Source organism: Paramisgurnus dabryanus, chromosome 2 (assembly GCF_030506205.2).
Source record: "Paramisgurnus dabryanus chromosome 2, PD_genome_1.1, whole genome shotgun sequence".
In the NCBI taxonomy this organism is placed as follows: Eukaryota; Metazoa; Chordata; class Actinopteri; order Cypriniformes; family Cobitidae; genus Paramisgurnus; species Paramisgurnus dabryanus.
In genome coordinates, this window is record NC_133338.1 from 23,303,105 (window position 1) to 23,326,418 (window position 23,314).

Genomic DNA, 23,314 nt, shown 5'->3' on the forward strand with positions numbered 1-23,314 from the left:
TCGCGATAAAACTCATCCGTTCAGATATAAAGCTTACCGGTATGTGATTAATTACATGATCATTCAATGACCTGGATACTTGGTTTATATTTATACGTGTATAATGTATGTGTGTATAATTGAATAAGTTTTTTCATACATACTTTTTTTAAAACATGCTGCTTTGAAATCAAAGCAAAGAATGCAAAAGAAGTGCTGCACGAGGTGTGAATTGGTGATCTCGGTGCTCTTTGGATGCGAGGGACAATTCAACCCAATATATAAAGAATCTCCAAGGCACTCAAATGATATAGAAAATGTTAAAAAAGCCTTTATTTACGTGGCTTAATCTTTTATTAAAAAACGGTTACATATACACATACATGTGTTGCGGCTTACAAGCCTTTATCAGGATGCTGCTATGATAATAGTCATTTTAAATTTTTCGTGATTTTCTTCTCTTTATTTACATCAGCTCCCACTCTCTGTAGAAGAGTGATGAAACGCTGTCCCAATATTCTTCCCCATATTTTAGTCATAAAGATATTAAAGTATTAAATGTGTGCAAAGAAATATCTTCACTGGTACAGAACGAACGTGAAGCGCATGACCATATGGTGCATTTAGTGGTCTAAAAAGGTGTGCTGAATGACTTATGCATTGATCCCATTTTAAAAACTATCAACAAACTGGCCAAAAAACAGTACAGTAGGTCATTCGAATGGGTGGTCAGAGAAAAACACTGACATGTTTGATTTGGTCGGCAATATAATCACTGACTACCAGGGCTGTATATCGCCAACAATTTCGCAATATGATAAATATCCCAATAACAAGGCCAACTTATAAAAAGACATAAAATTTTAGAGCTACAGTACTTAACTCATCTTGTTTCAAAGTAGTTTTACAAATATGCCATACTCTAGTCTAGGCATTATATTCTTCTTCTCTATCTATGAATATATGTATAAACATGCAGTCAGACTAAAGCCCGATTTCTAGTTGTGCGTAGGTTCTACACCGTAGGCTATCCGTAGCCTGTGCTTAGTTCTGCGTAGCCTGACGCGCACCTCACAAAAATTTTAACAGCGCGTCAGATCTACGCGGACCGCAAGCGCTGTGATTGGTCCACCAGATCCCCTCCCGTCAGGTAAAAAAAACTGCGTCATTGGTACTTCCGTTTGTGACGTGAAAACAAAGATGAGCCAAGTTGAGGAGTGACTTAACTCAAACTGCATCAAAAGTCATTGTTCATGTACCTCCATCATTGCTGGTCTTCTCAAATTATACACAACCAGTTGCTGTTTCTTCTTCGTTTGTGGGTTAACTTGCTAAGCTTCTTCTTCTTTGACGTTCGCGCTGCTACTGTGGTTACACGCGTGGTTACTGCCAACCAGCGGTCTGCGCGTGTTTGCACGTCGACGCGGACGACGACACAAAAGTATAAATATACTAACATAAACGTAATTGGCTGGCTCGCATTAGGTTATTTGCATAGGGCGATCTGATTGGCAGATGGATGCGTTGGCACTTGAAAAGTTGAGAAATGTTTAACTTCTGCCACCAGCAACGGCAGTGACGTCACCAATTAAAGGTAAATGAGATGCGTTAAAGGACAAGTTCTGTATTTTACACTTAAAGCCCTGTTTTCAGATTGTTTATGATGAAATAGAACGGTTTTGACTGAAATTTCGACATATGCGGCTGCTCCGAGAATTTTTGGGTGTTTGTGTTTCAGCTCCCACCTCTACAATGGGTTTAATGGTGCACTGGAACAATCCTTCCTCAAAGACGTGAAACTCACTGAGTGGTCAGGGGTGTTCACTGATATGCTCACACAAAAATCGCTGCAAAATACGCATTCCAACAGGTTTTATCGTAGTTTTTGCCAACTCCATTGACTTGTATTAGTTGTGCTGTGAGGTACGGTATTACTCCGCGCCGGGAACTTTGTTTCTATTCTTGCAATTGGCAAAGGCGGATTAGCGCCACCACCTGGGCTGGAGTGTCTATTATTCAAACTCTATGCGGAAGAATGTACGGGTGTGAGGCGATTGGAAAAATAGGTCCACAAGTTAACAACGAATGCTAAAACAGCTGTTGGAAAGCATCTTTTGCAGCGATTTTTGTGTGAGCATATCAGTGAACACCCCTGACCACTCGGTGAGTTTCACGTCTTTGTAAACAAAAGTTTAATGCATTTTAGGAAGGATTGTTCCAGTGCACCATTAAACCCATTGTAAAGGTAGGAGCTGAAACACAAACACCCAAAAATTCTCGGGGCAGCCGCATATGTCGAAATTTCAGTCAAAACCGTTCTATTTTATCATAAACAATCTGAAAACAGGGCTTTAAGTGTAAAATACTGAACTTGTCCTTTAACGCTTTCGCCCTGTGTGAATGTACCGTAAATACTATTTTTCTATAGAAAACACATTGTTAATGTGACAGCTGTAGTTTGAAGTAGCTCTTAATTTTTTCTTTTCACGTGCAGCTCTTTGTCATCTTTCTTCCCAAATGCGTTACTGTATTATAAGAGAGCAGCTAATAAAGTAGCGCACGCTTCATTTTTTTGAATGCGCACAATAGTTTTACTATGAATTGCTTACAAAATGACGTGCAGCCCTTATTGTGCAAAAGTACTTTAACAGTGGAATAAGGTGGGTCGCAATTTACTTGGATCTAGTGGTGAATGACACAAAAACAGTTAAGTCAAAATAATGACAAGCAATGACAATGATTTTGATGTGAGGCACCATAATACATTTAGATATTGCAATAAATCTCATTAATTTAATTAATAAATTAATAAAATGACTTAATAGAATGAAGAAAACTACTCGCTTATAAAATTAAAAATAAATGTTTTCCCTTATTTTTTCTTTTTAAACATATATTGGTGGGTCCCTGAAAAGATTACACCTGTGAAAGTGTGTCGTGAAATGTTTGGGAACCCCTGTTCTAAACTAATGTTATTAGCAGTTCAAAACTAGAGTAAATGACAAATTTAACAAATCAAACTCCCGCAGCCTATTGCGTAGTACGGCTGTTTGATCTTCTGGTAAACACGGCTGTTTTTCTGAAGCTGAGCAACTGTTTGTTTTGTGTATTGCCTCAGCTCAAAAAGTATTGACAGAAAGTAAATGATGAAACCAAAGAGACTTAAGTTCTTATATTTCTCAGCAGACGGAGGCAAGTCTCATTAAATATATCAGCGGGAGGTTATTTATCTATATTACACAAACCTTTATCAGAGTCTCCACTGTTAACCAGATCCCACTGGACTTCCCTTATACACACACACACCCTCTCTATCTTGAATATTAGCTCAGTCTTCTCACCCACTTAGTCTTTCCCCGGCAACGGAAGATGATGAACAGCAAGTGAAGTGGTATCCCGTTGCAACCAATTTGTCCATTGTGACCCGGCATGAACCAGGTGATTAAAATTCAAAACCATCCTCCGACTATCCCTCGCCCAAGTCCTAAGTCACCTCACCGGCAGCATCTTTCGAAGCCACCTTTACTTAATCTCTTCTCCAGACAACCACAATCCTGGTGATGTCACTAAAGCAAATCTGGTGTTGGTATCTGGTCCATCAGTGACTGACATTGTCTTTTTTTCTCTCCAATTCACACAAAACGCGTGCGCGCGAACACGCCCTTATCAGCAATAGCTTATCTGTGGCCTTTCCTGTGCCCTCTCGCAGGGCCACTGCTGACAAGACAAATGTCCTCCAAACGTCTCTCCTCGTCGGCAAACAGTGATAATCGAACATTTGTTGTTAGAAGCCATAATGGGGTAAAGGATTAAGACCAAACCCAATCGGGACCAGACGTTCACCACCGATAACAAAAAAACACCCCTGGCTGATTAGTGCATTGTCATGCCGCAGAACAGGGTGTGTTGAAGGACAGTCCTGCATTCCCGATATCTCTACACTGGTGAGCTCAGGACATAGTGAAGGGCTTTTTAGTTTATAGCTAAAGTGAATTCACAAGGACACATGTGAGGAGTTTGGATGTGTAGTATGCCTACAGTTAATTTACAGATTTCATAATTTTATAGTATCTTCCCCATGTAATATTGTATACATCATCTTTACAGTAAATGCATCTGTCAATCTTGCATTAAAAAAGTTAAAAAAGACAATGCATTGTAAAAGGAAACCATACATTTTGGTAATGTAATGTCTTTGTATCCGATAGCTTCGTGTCAGAATCAAACCAAAATTTAAGTCTTTATTCTTAGTAAATCTTCTTTTCTGCCTTAGCTATCAAATATGGCGCAAGTTAAAAAACAACATCATCAAACATCATTAGTTCTAATGTCTGGTGGATAAACATTATAATGTAAAACCTGCACCACAGGCACCAATTTTCGAGAGCTACTGTAGAGCTGAAGATTCAGTCTGTTTATAACAGATGTGGTCACTGAACTGTCACCGCATGGGGGAAAATAGCCTGCATGTTATTTTTTTACTTCTAAAGTATGAGATTTGGGACAACAGTTATTGTAATTGCACAATTTTTATATTTCGGGGACCTACTTCTACCCGCTGTTTGTCATTAGTATGGTGTGCATGTGCTTGGATGTATATAGGTCTTCTGCTGGCATGCACGAAAAAGTGTGCACGCTTATAAACTCGCACATCATATATCATTAGCATGTGTGTGCTTCAACAGTTTCACAGTGTACTCATCAGATACAGACTTTTACGAAGGCACAAACATATTTTATCTACCCGCCCCCAAAGATAATAGGAAAAAAGACACAAATCTGTATGTTAAATTTGCAATGTACCTGAATTTTTGCAATGTGAGATCATCATTGTTATGAATGAACCACAAACAATTTTTGGGGGCATTGCCTATTTAGCCCTGTGTTTACTTTTGGCCACAACTAAAGGGTCAAAATTGCTTTTGGCCACTTTGACATGCACCGCCAAAACGTATTTAAATTATAAGAAACTGATCAGGGAGGGTTTGTGAATACTCACCTCATTTCCATACATCATCAGATGGTGTGTGGTGATGAGAGCTTTGAAGACCACGACCCAACTGTTGTTGGCGCTTCGTTCAAACAAAGTGTCGGCCAGCTGGGGCACGTTCACATTCATCTCATTGGTGCAGTGAATCAAATCTGAAACACACATGACACATATTACAGTCGCTGAATCGCTATATCTTATATTCCGTGCTTCCCACACAAGATGTCTCAAGTCTCTTTTCAATAAACGCAACATTGGACGCGCATACTGAGAAGATGCTCGGGTTGCATGAAACACACATTAGCACACATCTACAGTGAGTGCTAATGGAAGAAGATCTCAAATAATATTTCTCTGCACACTACGATGACGGCTAGACAGGCTTCTAAACGTCATTCGGTTATGCAACACGCACATGGAGGGAAGATCCAAAGAGAGTCGCCTCTTAAAATATGCAGAAGCATCCCAGAATTGCAATCCGTAAGCTTCTCTCAAACCCTATCAGAGGCTCAAAAACTTTCGTTTCTGTTCTGTCCTGTTTGCATAATGAAGACATTCCCCCTTTACAGCCCACTGCATGCTTTTCTGTTCTTCAAAGACAAACCTCTTTTTCCTTTCCCTTGAGAAAAACATCTTTTCACACATCGAGACACACAGAGCAGGTAATGAGGGAGATGACGACTTAGTATCTGTCGGTTTTTGGCCCTGTGGGTCTGTCTGTTGTTCTAATAGGGAACTCTAAACTAGTGCAGCTCCCTATAGGAGTCTGATGATGAATCACAAGAATCCAGCAAAACAGACACTGCGCACTACTATGAGCTATAGGTCTATGAAGTACAAACTCATAGGGTGTCGGTGAAGTACTACTGGTACATGGATGTAAAGCATAAGTCTGGAAGTAGGACTTTGTGTGGATAATCTGCCTTAGCACTGTCATTTGAATACACAGATGTATTTGAATCAGACTTTCCTAAAGAAAATATCAGTTGTGCTAGAAGAAAAAAATTGTGAGATTGATCACTTAGGGGGCGTCTACACCAAGGCAGTTTAACCACTGCTGAAAGCGGCAGGCAGATGCCAACTGTGGGCGCTTGACAACAAGCTAAGGGTTTTGGTTGCTATGATACTTCAGTTTTGTTTATCAGTCATTGTAAGATGCGCCAGGACGTTCATCCCACCACTCCTCCACTGTGATCGGACGGCTGAGTGAAAAGTGACATTGACGAGTTGAGCGCTTCACCCAAAGTTGAATTTTTTTAAACTCTTGAAAAAAGCAGAGCGCCGGAGCTCAGCGCAGACAAAACCTGCCAGCTGCTGCCATTTTTAAAAGGACACTCCACTTTTTTGAATATATTCTCATTTTCCAGCTCCTATAGAGTTAAATATTTTATTTTTACCGTTGTGTAATCCATTCATCTGAACTCCGGGTCTGCCAGTACAACTTTTAGCATAGCTTAGCATAATCTATTGAATCTGATTAGACCATTAGCATTGCGCTAAATAAACAAAGAGCTTTGATATTTTTTCGATTTAAAACTTTACTCTTCTATAGTTACAATGTATACTAAAAATAACGGAAAAATAAAAAAGTAACGATTTTCAAGGCAGATATGGCTAAGAACTGTACTCTCATTCTGGCGTAAAAATCAAGGACTACTTTCGGGTGCTGCATAATATCATTGCGCCTTGTGCAGCCATGGTACGGCAGCAAAGTCCTTGATTATTACCCCAGAATGAGAGTACAGTTCCTAGCCATATCTGCCTACAAAATCATAACTTGTAATTTTCCTTCAGTCTTAGTACACGATTTTACCACAGAAGAGTCAAGTTTTAAATATCGAAACTCTTTGGTTATTTTTTAGCGCAATGCTAATTGTCTAATCAGATTCAATGGATTATGCTAAGCTATTCTAAAAGTGGTAGCGCGAGACCCGTAGATCAGTGGAACGAATTCCAAAACAGTAAATATAAATTGTTTAACTCTAGGGGAGCTGGAAAATTAGCATATTTCCAAAAAAAGTGGAGTGTCCCTTTAAAAGCACAGGGCTTTCATTGGAAACAATTAAAAACATATACTGGCCTCAGATGTAAACGCCTTGGTGTACACACCCCCTTACATTTAATCTCAATATTAGGCCCTTTTAACTTTTATTCCATTATGATGTGAGTTATGGTAGATATTTAAATCTTTAACCCAAAATACGAGCAATACTGTAAACTCAACTGACCCATTATCCCTTTTCTGAGCTTATTAAATCTGCACATGCTCAGGCTACTATCATAAAAACAGCAGCTCGTCTACATTTAGTTTTATATTGTTTTAGAATCATATAGATCAATTATAGTTTCATTTAATTTTTATCTAATTTAATTAAAATGTTTTTGTTTTATTAAAGATTTAAAACTGCCTTGGACTGTACCACGGCAGCTCTCTTGCTCTATTCTCGCTCTTGCTTGTTTTCAGCGACGGTCAGGAGGAAAGCATGTGATCTGACTGGCTCCATTGGGAGGGAGGGGGAGAAAGAGAGAAATTCATCGGGTTCTGAAGAAAGGATATGTGCTGATTTAATCAGATTGAGCAGAACACATTTGGACGGTATTGATCAGAAAGTCCATTGTCTTAAACGGTGAGAGAATGAGGGAGGTGCAAATAACAGAAGAGAAAAAGCGAAACTCGCCATTCTTGTGCATCAACAGCTGACAATGCATAGTACAGGGAATCTAAGGATGATTATAAACCTGCAAATACACAACACCATGGAGCAGAGGCTTCACACATTGCACATTAGGGGCTATGCCAATACAACCGTCCTTATTTTTTATACTCAGACTTTGTGCGTTGACACTTTAAATTGTTGTATTGATTTTTACACTTCGTTTTCTTTCCCTAATGAAGACTATGTGTGGTCAAAGATGCTTCGCAGCCTCAATTTAAATCATTCATACTGCATCAAAATCTGTTATGTGTTATAATATGGCCATTGCAAAAACCAAGCACCAATGCACATTACTCAAATCTCAGATTATCTCCATTACGCTGCTTCTGTGTGTACTTACTCAGCACACAGATTCCCAAAAATCCCCAGAGAAAAGACTGCTTTTCACACCGCAGCCTTTAAATAAACCGTCTGACACTCTTTCACCAAAGACAGACAATCGGTTTTCACGTTTTCCTCTACATGCATACACCTGCACACTTCTATATGGTGTGCACACCGATTCATGAAATGAGCTGCAGCAGTGAGAAACAAATCCATAGTGTGACAGAAACCCATGACCCAGTGATGTCATCGCAGCACAGCAAATGAACGGCCACCGAGTGATGAGGTCATCCTCTTGTCTTATTGTTAGCCTGACACACAACAAAGCCTTTGGAACGTTCCACGCCAGACCGAGCCTGTCACCAGTCACAGATGACAGAAGCTTAAAATATCCATGGGTTTTCGCTCCAACATACACACTACCACAATAACTGCTTGGCAAAGAGTGCCTTGGACTTGAAGCAAGCAAGATGCAAAAGTGAAAAATTTGTGAAATTACAAATGAATGCGCTTTTGATTCCAAGCATGATTATTCTCAGCGGCGGCTGGGCTAACAAATTAATCAGGATTGAGCTTTGATGAGGTACGGGAAGTTTGGCAGGAAGCCTGTGCTGTATGTACGAGGATATAAATTCACCAGGTGGCCTAACAGTCTGTCCAGCTGTAAGCCAGTAGACCATAGCTGGTGCTCACCTCTGAACCATCACAGCTGTCATGCTAATGTTGTAATCACTGATACCAAGTTCGTTCTCCTTGGCCCTCGGTTCTGGCTAGAGGGGATACAGCTAGGGACAAGTCTCGAAAGACGTTGGGTTTAGGGTTAGGTTTGGTGGTAGGATTAGGATGAAAGCAGCAGTTTTGGTTAGAGAAGATACAGCTATGGCCTAAATTTCATGAAATATTGGGTTTAGGGTTAAGTTTGGGGGTAGGATTGGGATTAAAACGGCAAGATTTCACGAAATGTTGGCTTTACCTAAATCACTTCTAGCCACAACCTTTCCCCCTTGCTTCCAGCACCACAGAAGTATCACATAATGCACTAGATGTTGAGGCTGGTCAACATTTATTGTTTTATCAACACCATAAAAAAGTTCAACTTAAAAAATAAGTTACCCAGTTGCCTTTTTTAAGTTGTTCAACTTAAAAATATTAGTTGACAAAAAATTCACAACTTTAAGGTTAAAGGGACATTCCACTTTTTTGAAAATATGGTCATTTTCCAGCTCCCCTAAAGTTAAACATTTGATTTTTACCGTTTTGGAATCAATTCAGCTGATCTCCGGGTCTGGCGGTACCACTTTTAGCATAGCTTAGCATAATCCATTGAATCTGATTAGACCATTAGCCTCACGCTAAAAAAAATAACCAAAGAGTTTTAATATTATACCTAGTAACTTTAAATATAGAAGGGGACTATTTTCGGGCACTGCGTAAAATCATTGCACCTCCTGTAGCCATGTTACGGCAGCAAAGTCCTTGATTATTACGCCAAAATGAGAGTATAGTTCCCAGCCATATCTGCCAAGAAAAATCGCTTTTAATTTTCCGTCGGTCTTAGTACACAATGTCACTACAGAAAAGTCAAGTTTTAAATAGGAAAAATATTGAAAATCTCTGGTTACTTTTTAGCGCAATGCTAATGGTCTAATCAAATTCAATCAATTATGCTAAGCTATGCTAAAAGTGGTACCGCCAGACCCGGAGATCAGCTGAATGGATTCCAAAATGGTAAAAATCAAATGTTTCACTCTAGGGGAGCTGGAAAATTTCACATTTCAAATTATTTCACATTCTCAAAAAAGTGGAGTGTCCCTTTAACTATTATTTTTAAGTGGAAATTAGTCAAATGTAAAGCAACCAAGCTATTTGTTTTGTCACTGTATTTCCCTTTTTGCATTATTTTTCCAAACATACTCTGGAATTGTTACAAACAGCATAAAAATATAGACTTTCAGACCCGTTGAGCTTTCTATATGCTCAAAAGCTAATCTTAAAAAGCTAACCCTCATCACCTGCAGATAAGAGCAGGGAAAATGTTTTGCATTTAATGAGCACACAGTCTTTAATCAGCTGCTTGCTTTAGCTAGTTTGAAGGAGAAGATCTTCTTCAAATAAACCCTCTGTCTGGAGAACCTGTGTCCTCTATTAAAAATAGCTGAATTTCTCTTTCAGAGCTTGTTTGCTATGTCTAAATATCTCCCTCCATTTCCTTCCCAGCTGTGCGTTGATGGCCTCGTTGCTGTGATTGTGAATTGTGTGCTAGAAAAGGAAACAGCGTTTATCTGGGGTCGGCCTGGTGGATGGTGTAGAGAGAGACGAGGCTGGTCTTATATCAACTTTGGGACCATATATTTGATGACAGGGACATTTTTGTAAAAGGCCTAGATGCGATTCTTGAACAGTGAGTTCAGTGACACAGTTCTTTGAAATACCAGTCTTTCTATGCATTACATTCCTTGCATTATTTTGTCTCTGCCTCTTTTCACCTTTTATTACAACCACAGCTTTATTTGACATCTTAAAAAAGTCTTGTGAAATTGCCCCTTTAATATCATTCAGCTTCTTATTCACTTAATTAAGACCCGGGAAAAACAGATGTTGAAAGTCTATTTACAACTGGAATCAACATGAATGTACCGTCCATGTTCAGTCTGTAGGAAGAACACCAACGTATTAATTAATTAATTATTAATATTAGTCATTTTTAATTGCGAGTTTGTATACAGATATTAATAAAACATTCAATAAAATTCAGATTAGAGAAAACAAACAATTCTGTACAGTATGACAACTCTATGAAAGTTTTTTTTTGTAATAAAAATGATGAAGGGTTTTCCTGGGCACAATAGAGAGCGAGACAGTACAGAGCATGTTATTGTCTTCAAGAGGAAATTTGGTTTGGAGGATTGCCATGTCTTAGACACAACAACTAAAATGTACAATCATTTATACAACATAAAAATTACAATACAATACTAAATAAATATTGCACATGAAGTCACATAAATTAAAATAACTTATGTTCAAAGGCACTACCTCTGATGCAGTTAAGTACAGACCAAAATAACATACACATTGTGGGTGAAGACAAGACATCAAGTAAACTCTTTATAACTTATTGCTGTTATAAATCATTTTTATGGCGGCAATTCTATGCCACTAAAAAGCGAGCACACTAATTGATGCCCATGCGGGGGTTGTCATCTAATTCCAAAGGATGCTTCGAAGGCAGCATCTGTCTCATGCACTTCATTCGGCATGAACTGTATCCTTCGTTCTCTCAAATCACCCACAATCCTTTGCAAACACTCAAAAAAAAAAACATCGCAAGAATGAAATTGGCACTTTCGTTTCGTCACAATTTCATTCTAAAATATAAGCCAAACATTGGTCGGAACCGAGTGGGCACAGAGCTCAAGCAATTGTAGTATGAAATGTAAAACAAAAACATGTTTTACACACAAAGACAACAAAAACATCGATATGATTTTTTGTAAATGAATCACAATGTTAAACTGCAAATTCTGTATAACACTGGAAGACCACAAACGGTTGATATATACAATTTTCATTCACAGTACTGAATTAATGGAAATTGTAATTACTTTTTGTGGTGATACTGATACACTGCATTATCTTTAACTTCTCACTTTAAAGTTTATATGACAAGACCACGGGGGCGGGAACCTTTATGACATTGCCATGGACACTTATTAATTAGACCGACTCATTCAAAGTCTTGAACTCTCAGAAGGACTGTATAGAAAGTAAAATTGCCTTCCTAAGGCGCATCCTCGCATTTGAGAAACACCCATTGGTTATTACCTAACAAAATTCTTTACTTCTGTATCACTATTTTATTTTGCACATGATTTCATGACATCATACAAACCAATTTAGTTTTTTTCCACATTTAAGGGGGAAATTTTCATTATTGCAACGTGTCCATGACTGGATTTGGGTTCTTTGTTATGGAAATATTTATAATTAAAAGAAATCAACAAAATAAAAAGCTTCAGTGCATACTATAAACATTTAAAGAAACATGTGGTATTTGGTGATCATTGGTAAATGTAGAGACAATAATATGGAATATAAATGTGTCCAAGACCAATTTTCTCATCCTCCACAACAATTTTCAATCATTGTTTAAGCCCTCAAGGACTAACATTTAAAAAAAGGGACATAATTGACTGTGACACTCAAGATGGCTACCAGGTAAGCAGTTCTTATTTTTTCTCTCCAGGTAAAAGTTGAAATTTTGTTTGTCATGATATGACCTAGACAACTTTTTAGTTCTTATTACCAAAACATTAGTTTGTAAATGCATATATTTAATTGAATATAATGTTGCGGTAATGATAATTTTTTTATAAAGATAATCTAAAAAAAATTTAATAATTCTATAGGAATTCTTTTTTAAATCCTCTAAAAATAATGGTTAATGTAAGTTTAGACCTTAATCTTATATGTGCAAAAAAATTGGCTTCAATGGCTTTTTAAAAAACTCTTATGCTGGACACTTTCTAAATCTGGATTTCGTGAGAATCACCCGGCTCTGTCCAAAACCACTTACTATAGTTGGCGAAAAGCAGTAGATGAGGCAAGTACAGTAGTATGTCCGAATTCATCGGAATGTACGGTTTCATGAATGCTAACATATAAATAAATGTACAGAATTTGGCGGTATGATAACTTTAAGCAAAAATACCACGGATTCGGTGTTGCGGTATTGCCATTGCACCACTAAAATGTATCATTTTCAAATGTCTGAGTATACAAACATCAACTTGGACACAACACATTTTATTTTCATCAACATAAAACATTTGGCCCGAGGGAGCGATTCTAGCAGACCAATCACAACGCTTGCAGTCCGCGTAGAAATGACGCGTCATTACAGTTTGAAAGAAGTGCCCGTCAGGCTACTAAGTGCTACAGCATAGCTACGACACAGGTCCAACACAGAACTATAAATCACACTTAATAGGAAGTTTAACTATACTGTCTTTCTATTATATATTTCATTATTTAAAGCACCAGTGAGCTAAAAACGTTAAAATCTCTGCCCGGGGCACCCTTAATGCTAAATCTCATGATAATTACTGTGTAGACTTAAAATCGTCTGCTTTGAGCTATGCTTCCTGTTATTACGCATCTGTGATAACAGCTAGTTTATGCAATTTAGTGGACTACTTTATAAATAGGAATTAATTAATTATATTTTGCTAATTTTAAAAAGTGTTGTTTTGCACATCTCTAGTTTAGATGTACAAGATGCGAGTATTCATAATCTGGCAGAGGGGATGTCAGAAATGGAGCCAAGGGCTCTTCTTAAAGGTCCAAAAAAACAAGCTATCAAAAAGAGCCAAAGGCCCTCACATCAGCTATAAATAGTCCACATCAGCACTACAAGCTTGCCACAAACAATATGTCTAAGTGGTGCAGTTGCGTGTTCGCACTGAATGATGTTCAAATAACATTTATCAGCTGCTTAGCCCTCTTAAAAAAACTACTTTACTCATGTTCCTCAAGGAGTTTCTCCTTTATCAATTTTGGCAGATCATGAGTACATTTCTACTAATTTCGAAGCATTTCAAGTAATCCTATACATTCATCATACACAAATTACAATGATTTCATAAGTAAAGGGGATTTATCTCTGGAGCAGTTTGCCCTTTTAGAGATGGCTGTAAACAGTGGACACTGCATCCTGAGGGTAATTTGTATTCTGAACGGCTGGGTGCAGTTTATGAGAATGGTTATTTCATCTTTGCTCCATAACATTAATTTAGCAATCCACGTCAAAATGTTCAATGCTGACACACTCTAGAATTAGACTTTCAGAAAGATGTAGGCCCAACATAAAGTCTGGGCCATGTTGCCTGCATGGGCCATTTTGGCTGGCCCAATAAGAAAGTAAAATCAGAGATCTCTATAACAAAATGTAGTTGTTTCTAGTGATGCACCGATGTATCGGCCGCCGATATTTATTGGCCGATTTTTAATGAATGTAAAACCATCGGCATATCGGCAATAGCACGAGAAAGGCCGATACCGATTGTTTATTAATTAACTGCATAAAGAAATCTATTATATGTAAAAATTTAGTTAATGTTGTTAATAAAATAAATGCTGAATAGCAAAAACCACCTTTGAAGGTTTTCAAGCTGTCTTATTATATTTGTTTTAGCTTAATTTTTGCCTCTCTTATTATGTTGGTCAGTTGAATGTTAATTAGATCCAATCCATGTTCAGAAAAAATAATTTAATGCAGAAATAAACTAGCTAATAGACCAACTGTATAGTATTGTATACAAGTGTTTAATATCGGTATCAGCATCGGCCAGAAGTTGTCTGTTTAAATCGGTATCGGCCCCAAAAAATCCTATGCACACAGGGCTTTAAACCAGTGAGACTTGAAACCGTTCTCTGCCACCCAAGTAATTTACAGCGCGCCCATGCATCAATGACGCGCTCAGATTAATGGCATTATGTTTAAGAAGGTTGCGGTCGTGACAGTGTTGCCAGCTGCCCTTAAAGAAAAAAGCTTCAGTTTTTGTCAACCAATCCACTAGCTTGTCATAGATAAATGAGTTAAAAAAATAGCCTGTGCGCGCATTTTGGCAACGGAAGTGGCGTTGTTCCCCAGTGGTTGTAACGTGTTAGCAACTCAGAAAGTTTATTAAAACGGTTTCCTAGCATCAAAATGTCTAGTTGTCTATAATATACTAATATACTTATATATATATATATATATCAGAGATGAGGACTCGAGTTTGAGACTCTGACTCGAGTGCGACTTAAGTCGCACACACAGTGACTTCAGACTCGACTTGAGACTCGTCCTCAAAGACTTCAGACTCGATTCGGACTCGAGCCGCACGACTCATGAACAATGTTTATTTTTAGGAAACGTCTGATGAGCTCGCTGTTATTCCCCTCCCTCCGTTGCCTACAACCTGCCCACGACGTAACACGTGACGTATCTGCTCCGCGCGCGCTGCCGCGACCATACATGTCGACTGCACCGGCCGCTGCTGTTCCATTCATCTGAAGCTTTGGGTGGTGCTGTGACGGATCCGCGGTTCGGCTCGCATGCGATTCACAGATTAATATGCAATTTAAATAGGGTAAGTTTATCATTAACGTGTTTCTAAGGCCTGCAATTGTTTAAATGGTTAAACAATTTAACTGCAAAAAGGCGCTCAAGTGAGCAGATTTCTGTACGCACAAGCGGTTAAGTGTGTCCGGTCCAGCTCCAGTCAGGTCCAGAGTTGCGCTACTTCGCGTCATACTGTAGTCCATTTACATACATTTGCTGAATAGAGCAATGAAAAACAACGTAACGTTTTTATGTGAAGCGACTGCCTGCATCTTTTTCCTGAAGCGCTGTTTGGAATTCACCCTCCGCCTGTGTTTGAGCACGCGTTTAAGTGCCCACAGTAGACTACTGACAGTAGTGCACATACAGAGAGAAGTGTTTCAAAAGTTAAGCCAACATAAAATCTTTCTGTTCTTGACAGGGCACATACACACAATGATCTCACAGTATTCTTTTTCTAATAAAAACATTTGTTTATGTCTTAAGAAACCAGTCAGAAACCAGTCTGGGCTTATTTGTTCTTAAAGAGACAGTAACCTCAATTAACCTACTTAAATCTGTGTCATTTATTTTAATCAAACAACCCAAACAGAAAATCACTTCTATTGCTCTAAAAATAATAATAATAATAATATTTAATTTGTACAATAAAGACACTGTTATGATCCATTTAATTTAATTTCTGTACCTAATGCTAATTTCAGACCTTATAATGTGCAACTTTGTTCTTTTTTATAAATGTTTGTAATATCTTTATTTGTTATTAGAGTTTTATTTGTTACAACGAGACTTGAGACTTGACTTGGACTCAAGCTCATAAACTTCTCTGCATTTCTGATATGTATCTGGCCACTTTATATTTGGCCATCTGCTAACATCTTCTATCCACTCCACTATAGTACACAGATCTGGTAGCTGTGTTGAAAAAGTTGATAAGTCAACTTTTTAAAATAACTTTCTCTGTCTGTGTTGCTTCAACTGCTGATTCTTGCCATACTTCTTTTGCCAAACTGCGCGTACATACTGCCACGTCATCATTGTGTACAAACAGTAAAAGGGTCTATTGTGTACTGCCAATCTCACGGCTAACAGTAGGACAATCTCACTATGGAGAATTTCACCCAAAACTAGACTAAGGTTAAACTTAAATTTAACATAACTGAGAACTGCATCAAATCTCCTTAGCTATAAAAGAGCAAACCCCTGAACAAAAGAAAATTCCTCAAAACATTAGCAATATTCACACACAGATTATGGAATATTGTGTCCAGGATTTGTCCTTGGATTATTTGAGTTTTGTTAATTGATTTTCTATAATTAATTGATGTTCCCGTTTCTGACATTTTTCCTGCCTTTTGTTCAAACAGGACACGTTTCGGGAATGTTGCGGCAACGAAATTTTCTGGGATCAATGCGCTGTGTGAAATATTCTGTTATGCAGATAGCTTGGTGAACACGTCATGTAACCAATAAATAATCATAGCCAGTTTTAGGTTCAGTTCTGCAGTATTGAAAAACAAAGGGTTTTAAATTCTAATTTCTTATTGTGATTTATTTTTTATAGACAATTTCAGCAGTAACAACAACTAGGGGTGTGAAGAGATCTCGCGAGATTAAATATGTATCGCGAAATTTATTATGTCACCAGATTTCTTGTGAAGGTGAATTGCTGGCCTTTTCTAAAAAAAAAAAGTGGATCCTTTGGAGGTCGCATTTGTAGACTGCATACTTCATAAGACATTATTATTTTTATTACACAATATTAACAATTATAACGTTTACTATTATATTAAGTTAATCGTAAATTGTTGTACAGGGCTCCAGACTAACATTTTTTATTAGGAGCACAGTGGCCCCCAACTGAAAATTTTAGGGGCACAACCAGAAAATTTAGGGGCGCACACCGTAAATCACCATGCAAACCAAATCAACTAATTTGCACTGTATTACTAATAATTACTTTAATAATGGATACAGAAATTACAATAAGCGGTTTCAAATTCAGTGTCACATTTTATTCTGCACGGCCTATCACTAGTAAACTTCGTAAAGAGTCAATAACAACGAAGTCCGTTTAGAGTGGTTTATTTCTGATTACAAGCAAAATAAACAACACGTAGATTACCTTAGTTGAAACCATGGCTAAAGAGTATCAAAAACTACACTTAGCTAACGTTAGTGTGTAAAATGTGTACTATATAATGTATGCAATCTTAACTACAAAATTGGCTGCCAAACCTCCCTTCAAATAGCGGTACTCCATGATCGCCGTCTTCAGGAAAACAAAATATTTATTATTTTCAAGAAGTTGTTCCGGAGTTCAGTTAAGCAACTACTCCAACCATTAAACAAACGGAGACCGGAAGTAAAGTTCCGCTCGTAATTGCATCACCGCATGTGTGTCCAATGAAACAGTTTACAAAACAGAAGTCCTAAAGCATGTGGTCATGTCCTGTTTGTTGAGATGTCCAGTCTAGCATGACAGCAGGTTTAATTAGGAAAAAACACTGATGTTTGAATACCCAGTAGGATATCTTACTGTCTCTGCATCTCTCATCGTAAACTATGTCAATACAGGATTTGTTTTTGTTTTTTGAAGCACTCAATGTAGAAGTACAGTATTCATCAACACAACTTTGTTTTCCAGTAGACTTATAAAAACCTAAAGTATGCATTCTGGCTTTTGGAAAATGCACAGAGGTTTGCCAATTTAACTGCATCTGCTGATTTCAGATAGCTTTCACAACAAAGTGCATTCAATGAAAGAATAAAGGGAGTTTATAAAGCTACAAACACACACTTAAGCTACAACATTATAATCAGGATAAATTTTATGTGCATTGCACATCCTGAAGCACCACAAAACGGTTCAAAGATCCACCATCTGATGCTGAGATTTGTAACAGGATAATTTTTGAGCCAATCTGGGAACAGCTCCACTGTAAGCTTATTGGTTTCAGCGCAAGGCCGAGCACATAAACCCACTCCACTCACTGCTCCCATACAGGTCAGGGTGCAATATTTGTGTTTGTTGACTCGGTAAAAGTCTTAGTGCTGTCTGCGTACAAAACGAAAACACAAGCAAAATGGCCAGTAAGAATTAATAAATGTAAAACTCAACACACTTACAGTAGATGCTATGCTATATAACAGGTGGCAGCCACAAAATTTAAAATCCAGACTAAACATGAAGCTGTGTTCTGCAAACATTGATGAATCAGACAACAAGTCAGAGTTTATCGTCTTCAAGGCTGCAGTAATTTCTGAGTTTTACAACACAACAGGCAGAGACCAAAATTAACATTTGTCAAGCACCAAATGAGAGTAAAAATGACTTTAATGAGTAAATAAAGCAGAGCTATTTGCCAGTTGGCAGTAACTTTATTAGAAACCCAAAATTAAGTGTGGTTAAAATCAAATTTTAATCAAACTATTAAAGAAAATATTCTGCTTTTACACATCTTCCCTACAACTTTAACCTCAGAGAAATTTGCCATCAGAGATTTTTGTAGGATGTTGAATGTTTTTCCTCTATAACTGCATATTTCTCACATCAGGGCATTAAACAAATGAGGAAAAAGCTCTTCACTGCGTGTTTCCACAATAGCAGGGTGTCCATCCCCCCCCATTTTATGCACATTTTAAAGTATCACATAAGAAACGAGTGTTGGAAACGCCAAATGTCAAATAAAAATCCCTTATTTTGCAAAAAAGTTTTTGACTTAAACAGCACCTATTGTCCGATTCAAGTTTTTACATTTCCTTTGGTGTGTAAGGGGTTGTGTACACCAAAACTTTTAAACGCGGCTGAAAACGCCTGGACAACGCCAAATGCCAGCTGTTTTTCAGCTGAGTGCCAGCTTTCTTCAGCTAAGCGCTTTGGTAGCTCTGATACGTCAGCTGTGAGACGGTTGGTTGCTGTGATACTTGTCCCGCCCCACCTCCACTGTGATTGGACGGCCGCGTGAGAACTGACATTGACAAGCGGAGCTTTTCATCCAAAGTTGAAAATTTTTCAACTCTCGGTGCTCAGTGCTGAGCGCGGAAAAACTGCTGGGCGCCGGTTTTCAGCGCGGAAGAAAACCGCTGGCTGCTGGCTTATTTGAAAAACGCAGAGCTTCCATTGGAAACAATTGAAAACATGCGCCGGCCGCGGGCGTAAAAGTTTTGGTGTACACAACCCCTAAGTGTGTATTAGTACATGTTAATGATATGCAAAAGGTACAAACCCCAAAGTAAATGATGATGGGAGTTATCGTCTCCAACGTAAATCTCTTTTCTTGGACTACAACAAACACTAAGGTTCTAGGCAACAGTTTACTTCCTGGGATTGGTGATGTAGTAAAGACCGACATTATCATCATTCCTCCCGCTTTGGACTCACAGCCTATAAGTTAACTTCTGTTAGCAACCAAATCTGTCAAACATGGTAAGGAGTGTCACATTTCCGGCTGATGTCAGAGGTATACAGGCCAATCACAACGTACAGATTAGCTGGCCAATCAGGGACAGAGCTTTTCAAATCTGTGCGTTTCAGCACGAGTGTAAAATCCGGAGCTAAAAAAAATGTATGGTGTGTGGATAATGTGTCTTTTAACCATAAACCAAGTGAACACATTGTATTATACCAAATACACAAAATAACGTTGTTTTTTAGCAATGAAATAGGTGCACTTTTAAGAGTAATGTGAATAATGATAGATGAAAACACATCCGCCAAATAAATTCTAATCTGACGTAGGGAAAATTAAACTCATGTGACTGAGCATCTAGCCGTATTTGTGCTTGCAAACAAAATTCTGCATTTCTTCTTCTGTATTTTCTAAGCGTGCCTTGTTTTATTTCATGTTAGTTACTAGGTTACAAATACCACCGTCATTCACTCTAACAACTTGATGGAAATGCACCAAATTCATATTTGTTTGTTTTAATTTTTTGCGAATTTTGTAAAGATTCACAATTGGAACAGACAGAGGCTAGGTTTTGATATGTAACCTGATGACAGGTGCACCAGCAGCCTCCCTCATTCAATCATAGTAAAAGACAGCAGATGGCTGAATGTCCAGTCACAGAAATAACTTGAACATGAACTTCACACCCTTCTGTTTGTAACCTCTATCTTGCTCTGGATGCTCTTGAAGGATGAAACTGATGTGCTGCATTCTGAATTAATGCTGTTGTATTCAAAAGAATCAATGACTCAACGTTCAGCAGACAGAACACTTCCCTGTACTGACCTTCAACGCACCCACACCAAAAACGTCTTCAGCATGACTGTCAAAGAGAGATCATTCAAAAGACGTAAAAAGAGGCGTGCTTACGTCCGCCACATGATGCACCAGAGATTGACGGACAAGTTTGACATATAGCATTCACAAAAACAGGAAGGAGCGGCTACTGGATATTAATAGATCAAGCTGATTGCAGAATGACCTAACCTCCTCAACAATGCTGCAATACCACATACATATCATAATAGAAGAAAGACTGCTTAAACGCTCAGAGGAAAGCAAAGCCATTGAACGAATGTACAGCACATTACAGACGCATCAGCTTTTTGAACTGAGACAGATCAGCATTCCCACCATGAACATGTCTTAATTCATCACTGGTGTGCAGACAGCTTAAGATGGGCATGGCAAGACTTTAAGCTTTTTCGTAAAGTCACGACAAGCATTTCGGACATACTTACAATCAAGGTGTTTCTTTTTGGGTCCACTGACTTCATGCGTTGAGGCCTTGCAGACAGCTTTGCTGATGGCCGATCCAGTCATGCTGTGTTGGGCCGCAGCGATGCGATCCGTGATGGACTGTCCTGACATTTTTATTCAGCTGTGATATCCGTTAACGACTACTAAACTTGACCTTGTCTCACCTGGTGTGTGTATTCACCAGCACCTTGTATATGACTTTAAAAAAATACACCTGACCAACTCAGATTAATGAACGAGCTTGAGACTGTAACGTGACTTATCTAGTCAACTGGCATTAAGTGTAGCAAAAAAAAAGGAAATCTGCTAACAAAAATATCTAGTAAAAATGTTGTCACAATTGAAGATGCCGTGACTGATTTTTGGGGTAAACTGAGCTTTTGTTAGCTAATATTACTGATGCAGCATTTGCAACAAGAACAAGTACTGATAATAAAGTCTGAAGATACAAAACAACTTTTGGGAAATGTCATCGCTATCTGTCAGCTTAGCTCAAAGGTTTCAGGCAGAAAATATCACCTGGCAGCCAGACTGAGCCTCACCAATATAGACCTATCATAAGAAATGCAGCCTATATTTATATATATATACAAAAGCAAAGCAGAACAGCTTGAGATCAAATCTGTTCTGTTGTTTTTATCTCCCTTTATAAATCTGTTATTACACTGGCACTATGATCTAACCAGTCAGGAACTCAGACAGGTTTGCTGGCAAGAAATATGCATAGACATAAACCAAACCCTATGAGAGACTTGGCCAAGAGCTTTTAAAACCGCAGCAAAGCTCAGTTTAACTACACTAGCAACAAAACGAAACTGGTTTTAAAATTGTGCAGCCAATCTATACAATGGACTGATGTGATCAGTAAACAAACTAAACTATTTGCCCAGCCAGCTGAGTAGATAAATCACATCTGAGGTTTAGTTACTGCTCCAGGTTTCCTGTATTAGAATTTACTACGTTGCTAACCAAAAACAAACAAGCGCGAGGCAAAGAGTTACCAAATATTCATTGTTCATACACCATCTCAAAAAAAGACGTAAATTTAGTTTAAAAAAGTCCAGGGCGCATCCCGACGAAAATGAGCGAAAGTGTCCAGCTCAAGTTGGACTCCAGCCCGCTGAGCCAGCGCGTCTAACCGGATGCCTGCTTCTCTACCCTTCCGTCCCGCTTAAAGTCTCCGTTAAGTTCGCCAACACGACACGTTCCCGTTTGTGGAGACACTGGGAGACGCCGAGTGTATCGGGACTGGTTGAGGGGTGGTGTAGGTGTAAACCCCCTGTCTGGCGCTGTCTCTGTCGCTGTGGTTCGTCCTGTCAGATCTCTGTTATTCCGGTTTGGTGAAGAATGCGCTGGCGGAGCCGCTCAGGACAAAATGGCTTCGCTGCGGTCAGGTGACCAAAGAGCTGGATTCTGATTGGACGGCAGAGAGTTGCGTTCTTCAGTGCAGCCGTTCGTGGGAAATAGCATTGCCACTCTGCATGTACGCTCGTTGCTGTTTCGAAATATCTTTGACGCTTCTGTATGACCTAAATTAGCTACTTAAAGTACTGTCTGATATTTCAAATATATTTATTTTCACTTTAACCCCTTATCTTACCAATTTAACCGTTAATATCCTACTCCAAAACTAAAATCATCTTGACAAACTATACATCGTTGGAAAGCTCTAAGTGTCTAGTTTTCAAATTTGAATTACTGTTTTGCGTAAGTAGTGAGAGTAATTTCTAAAATGATACGATCACACATTGTTTTTACATATTTATAACACGCATATCCCATTCTTAACCTAAAATAATATTGACAAACTATAAATCATTGGAAAGCTTGAGAATCTAGTTTTTATATTTCATTTGCATTAATAATAATGCAGTGACAGTTATTTATTAATTTGTGACAATAGTATGCGGCAAACCAATGACACCTAGTGGCCTTGGTTGGTAAAACCACTAAATGTTTCACATAAACCTATTTTTTGTAATTTTAACTTGAAATTTGTATAAAAAATAATAATTTAGAGCATGAGACAGTTCAATTTTACTGTTTTTAAATATAAAATATATACCGTATTTATTAAAATAAACTTAAACTGCTAAAACTATTTTTTTTTTTTTTATATTAACAACTACACACAGTGGAAAAACTTTACAGTGTATTTTTTAAAAAGAGACTAAAATTTAGGCTTCTTGTCCAAAGAATGCCAGAGCCATAATAATTTGAAGGTGCACATTACCTTTTCACCCCCCATTCAAAAATGGTAGTGCCGGGCGACAGTAAAAGGGTTAATAATAATTAGTAAAACCTTTAACACCTAGACATATTTAAATATAAGACAAGAAATAATATATTTTATTTACTTTAAAAAAAATCTTATTTAAAATCTTGTATCATGTCATGTCAGTTTTTGACAATCAAAATTTCTTTAACCATCTGCAGTTCCATCATGAGCCACTAAAGGATTATACTCAAACATTGCTTTCTGGAATAC

At 38.1% G+C, this 23,314-nt stretch overlaps 1 protein-coding gene across 5 annotated transcripts in view; it reads right to left on the bottom strand.

Annotated features, from left to right (window-relative positions):
* The window catches only part of LOC135730759 (phosphatidylinositol-binding clathrin assembly protein), a 64,363-nt gene extending 42,178 nt beyond the window's left edge, over positions 1-22,185 (bottom strand). For 4 of the 5 annotated variants that reach the window (XM_065248671.2, XM_065248672.2, XM_073812193.1 and 1 more), the window contains exons 1-2: positions 20,808-22,185; positions 4,979-5,121 (exon numbers count right to left, since the gene is read on the bottom strand). In XM_065248671.2, coding sequence (XP_065104743.1) covers positions 4,979-5,121; positions 20,808-20,937 — 273 coding nt within the window. In that variant the 5' untranslated portion in view covers positions 20,938-22,185. The remainder of the gene's footprint in view (positions 1-4,978; positions 5,122-20,807) is intronic. The other variant, XM_065248670.2, reaches the window with a different exon arrangement.
* Positions 22,186-23,314: the final 1,129 nt, after the last annotated feature.